The sequence below is a fragment of the Onychostoma macrolepis genome, unplaced genomic scaffold (genome assembly GCF_012432095.1).
Source record: "Onychostoma macrolepis isolate SWU-2019 unplaced genomic scaffold, ASM1243209v1 Scaffold229, whole genome shotgun sequence".
Classification (NCBI taxonomy): domain Eukaryota; kingdom Metazoa; phylum Chordata; class Actinopteri; order Cypriniformes; family Cyprinidae; genus Onychostoma; species Onychostoma macrolepis.
Window position 1 is genome coordinate 1 of NW_026704741.1, and position 3,939 is coordinate 3,939.

A 3,939-nucleotide genomic window follows, 5' to 3' on the forward strand; every position below is an offset into this window, starting at 1 on the left:
CATTATTTTAATTTCATGCAGGTTATAATGATGGTGTTTTGTGTTTGTGACACTTTGTATTTACCACCTGCGTTTGTCAGTATATTATATATTTTTTTTAAATTGTAATTTAAGTTCGGTCTGTAAAGCTTCAAATGTTGCTAACATTTTTTTTAAGTTCTGGCAACTTATGCAGCTTTTTAAACATTAAATTTGCAGATTTTTTTTTTTTATTCATTTTGTTTATTTATTACAGTGCATGATTACCTGCCTTTATTCAGTATCGTTTCATATGCAAAGTTACTCATTTTATATGCAAAGAGTTTATCCAGTCGTAACAGAGGTGATGAACTTCTGGGAAGTTACAGTGAGGTGCTACAGATGTGTGCTAGAAGTTGGTTGTTTTAAAACGTTTCTAATGTGTTGTTGTGTTTTTGTCCTCAGCTGAAGCAGAAGGAGTTGAGTCACATGCAGGCGCTGGCGGAGGAGTGGAGGAGGAGAGATCACCAGCGGGAGGCGCTCATCAAGAAGAAGGTCAGGCACAGAGCACTGTTTCAGAAACATGGTTGCCAGATTGGATGGACGATTTCCAGCCCAAAAGCTCACAAAAACCCGCCCAGTCCAACAAAAAACACCCAAAACTTTAACTGTCAAAATATTGTGATAGAATATGTCAATCAAGGAGGATAAGAGCCGTTTTTAACTCCTTAAAACAAAATAATATAAATATAACGTTATATAAATTCCCCATGGATCAAATTGGGGCAAATATTACATTAAAGAGAATTACCAAATATGATTAAAATATGCAAGCAGACACTGTCAAATCGGCAAAAAAAACACATGCAGCATTAACAGTCAGAATTTAAATGCAAAAAAGTGATCGGAAAAAGCAATGTAACTACGTATTTCACACTGGTTTATGCACACACCATTACAGTCAAAACTGTGTCATTCATTGATGCATACTGTATGATAATCCGACCATTAAAAAAAAAAAATGAACAACAACAATAATGCATTTGCCTTTGTGCGCTCTATAATTTCACACAGAACTAGAGGAAGTCTTCGTGAAGTCCTAACTTTGCACAGTCCAGCAGCTTTCAAGGATATACCAATCTGGACCGTTTAAAAGACAGAAGACAGGATCGTATAGATATAAATAGATTTTTACCTGCACAATCTAATTCAAAACCTCCCGAACCCGCCCAATCTGGCAACACTGTTCAGAAAGCCATGACAGGGTTAGTTCACCTGACAAATATCAGTCTTGCTTCAGTGGGACCCAAGATGAGATGTGGAGAATGACCAGGCTGTTTTGTTTCAGACAGTAAAATTTCAGTAGTCTGTACGTCTACGGTTCTTCGTACCAAACAGACGTCACAATTACATCACAGCGCTAGCTGGAGGCGAAACAAAGAGGAAACTGGAGGCGGCGCATTCAAACCTGCACAGATTTGGCAACATAATGAGCTTAAAATATCGTCTTGTTGGGTTGCAAGAACAAGCAAAAATATCTGCCAGTGGGGTAAGAAAATAATCTTAATTCAAAGGCTATACAAGATTATTTTTCTTACTCCATTGGTAGATATTTTTGCTTGTTTTAACAAAACCAACAAAATTTAGATTTTCTTTTTTTTTAGAAAACAAGACTTAATATCTTAAATCATTTTACTTGTACAGTAAATGCATCTTGATTCAAGAATGTTTAGATATTTATACTAGAAAACAAGACAGAAACACTAAGCAAGAGAATAATTTTTTTGCAGTGGACCTTATATTTCTGGTTGGATGGCCGTACAAATTCATTATACAACACATGATTCGATTCAGATACAGCATTATTGGCCAACCTTACAAGATTTTTATGATAGGATAATTCATATACTTTTTGAAGTTGCTGACCCAAACATTTTTAGTAAGTTCATCATCTTTGTTTTTAAACTGACAGATTAACTCATATACCATAGAATTACAGTACTGCAAAACACTCATAATTACAGGCATGAAAAATAATAAAAGAATTGCTTTCTTGCTCCAAAAGATATCAATCGGCGGAGGAAGTAGATTCTCTGCATTGATTTTTTTACAGATACTATGTGTCCCTGCAGCACAAAAGCAGTCATAAGCAGCACAGCTATATTTGTAGCAATAGCCAACAATACATTGCATGAGTCAAAATGATACATTTCTCTTTTATGCCAAAAATCATTAGGATATTAAGTAAAGATCGTGTTCCGTGAAGATATTTCGGTTTTCCTACCGTAAATATATCAAAACTTCATTTTTGATTAGTAATATGCATTGCTAAGAACTTCATTTGGACAACTTTAAAGGTGATTTTCTCAATATTTAGATTTTTTTGCACCCTCAGATTCCAGATTTTCAAATATTGTCCGATCCTAACAAACCATACATCAATGGAAAGCTTATTTATTCAGCCTTCAGATGATGCATAAATCTCAATTAAAAAAAAGAAAAGTGACCCTTATGTTTTGTGCTCCAGGGTCACATATGATCTTTCCGTGTTATCTATCCTTACTCCTAAGTACTCATATGTTTCTACCTGTCTGATGTCTTATTTTTCATGTTATGTTTTTGTCGTTGTTTCTTCAGGAGATGGAGTATAATCTCCTGGAGGAGCAGCTGCAGAAGACTCTGTCTGACCTGGAGAAGAGGGAGAAAGCTCTCGCTCACGCTGAGACGGAGGTGAGACCGAATCCTCTGAATGATCGTCACAGAGCTTGTCCTGCGGTTGTGTTTCTGACACGCTCGTCTGGTTTAGACGCAGAGGCTGCAGCGAGAGCTGCGCGCCGAGCACGAGTTCAGCCTGCGGGAGCTACAGGACGGAGGCAGGCGTCTGCGCGAGGACTGCGCTCACCAGGTGGAGCTGGAGAGGTCAAAGGTCAGGCAGATCGAGGATCTACTGGCTCAGCAGCGACAGCAGGTAAACACAGCAGACGCGAGCTGTGACCGTGATCTCTGGCCCTTTAAAGGCACGAGCCGGAGGGGTCTGGTGACCCTGGGGTCACGGGGTCATGAGGTCACCCGGCTGATGTCAATACTCTCTAATCCACTCGTTCTTAAGAGAGGAGTGAAGAGGTTTAGCGGTAATCCAGTGAGATCATGAGGTTCTGGTGTAAATGAGCGCTGGGTAATGTTTGTGTTTCTGATCGATATGACAGTGGTCTTAAACTCGAATGCGACTGTCACGTGCAACCTATCAGTTCAAAAGAGATTTATTGTCAATAATATTTAAGAAATTCTTACTTTGTTTACACCTCTCGAGAATGACAGAGTAGAAAGGGAACAAACATAACTTAAAAGGACAATACAAAATACGTAAAAAATATAGAATATACAGCAGGGCTTAATTAAAAAGCAGCGGAGCTCCGAGTAATCACATCATCTCCAAAAGAACGGTATGATTTCCAGAACAAATTTACCGGGATTTTGATCGTGTGAAAGGGTTAAACTCGTCCTCTGCATATGCTGTGAGTTTGAAATGCTTAACGTTCATCTGAGAAAACAGTGTTCATTATCTCACTAGATTTGTAACGTAAATCATTTATAAACCTTTGCCAACACAGGAGAATACATCAACTTATTTCTAAAAATGCCATTTATTGTACATCGCGATTCAAAATAAAAGTTTCTGAGTTCGCATGTGGCCAAATATTAAAATTTAATGGATTTAAACGTCGTTTAATCACGCTGTAAAGTGAAACGTCACCAGGCCGTTGGCGCCCTCTGCAGGTATTTCTTATAATACATAATGTACTTAAATTGGTTATGTTCATATTATGTATAGACATATTACATTATGTATTTTAACAGTGTTGTTCAATAAAACCATGTAATAACTTGGTTTTGATATTTTATTTGAGCCAATATTGCCTCATCGTTTGTTTGTTTTTATTTATATATATATATATAGTCATACTAAAGCCTGGTTTTCAG

At 37.4% G+C, this 3,939-nt stretch overlaps 1 protein-coding gene across 1 annotated transcript; it reads left to right on the forward strand.

Annotated features, from left to right (window-relative positions):
* Positions 1-423: 423 nt before the first annotated feature.
* On the forward strand, positions 424-3,097 carry LOC131535264 (centrosomal protein of 120 kDa-like; the record flags this gene model as incomplete). Its single annotated transcript, XM_058768208.1, has 3 exons — positions 424-513; positions 2,596-2,688; positions 2,765-3,097. Coding segments are annotated over 3 exons (516 nt in total), but the record flags the coding sequence as incomplete, so codon positions are not given.
* Positions 3,098-3,939: the final 842 nt, after the last annotated feature.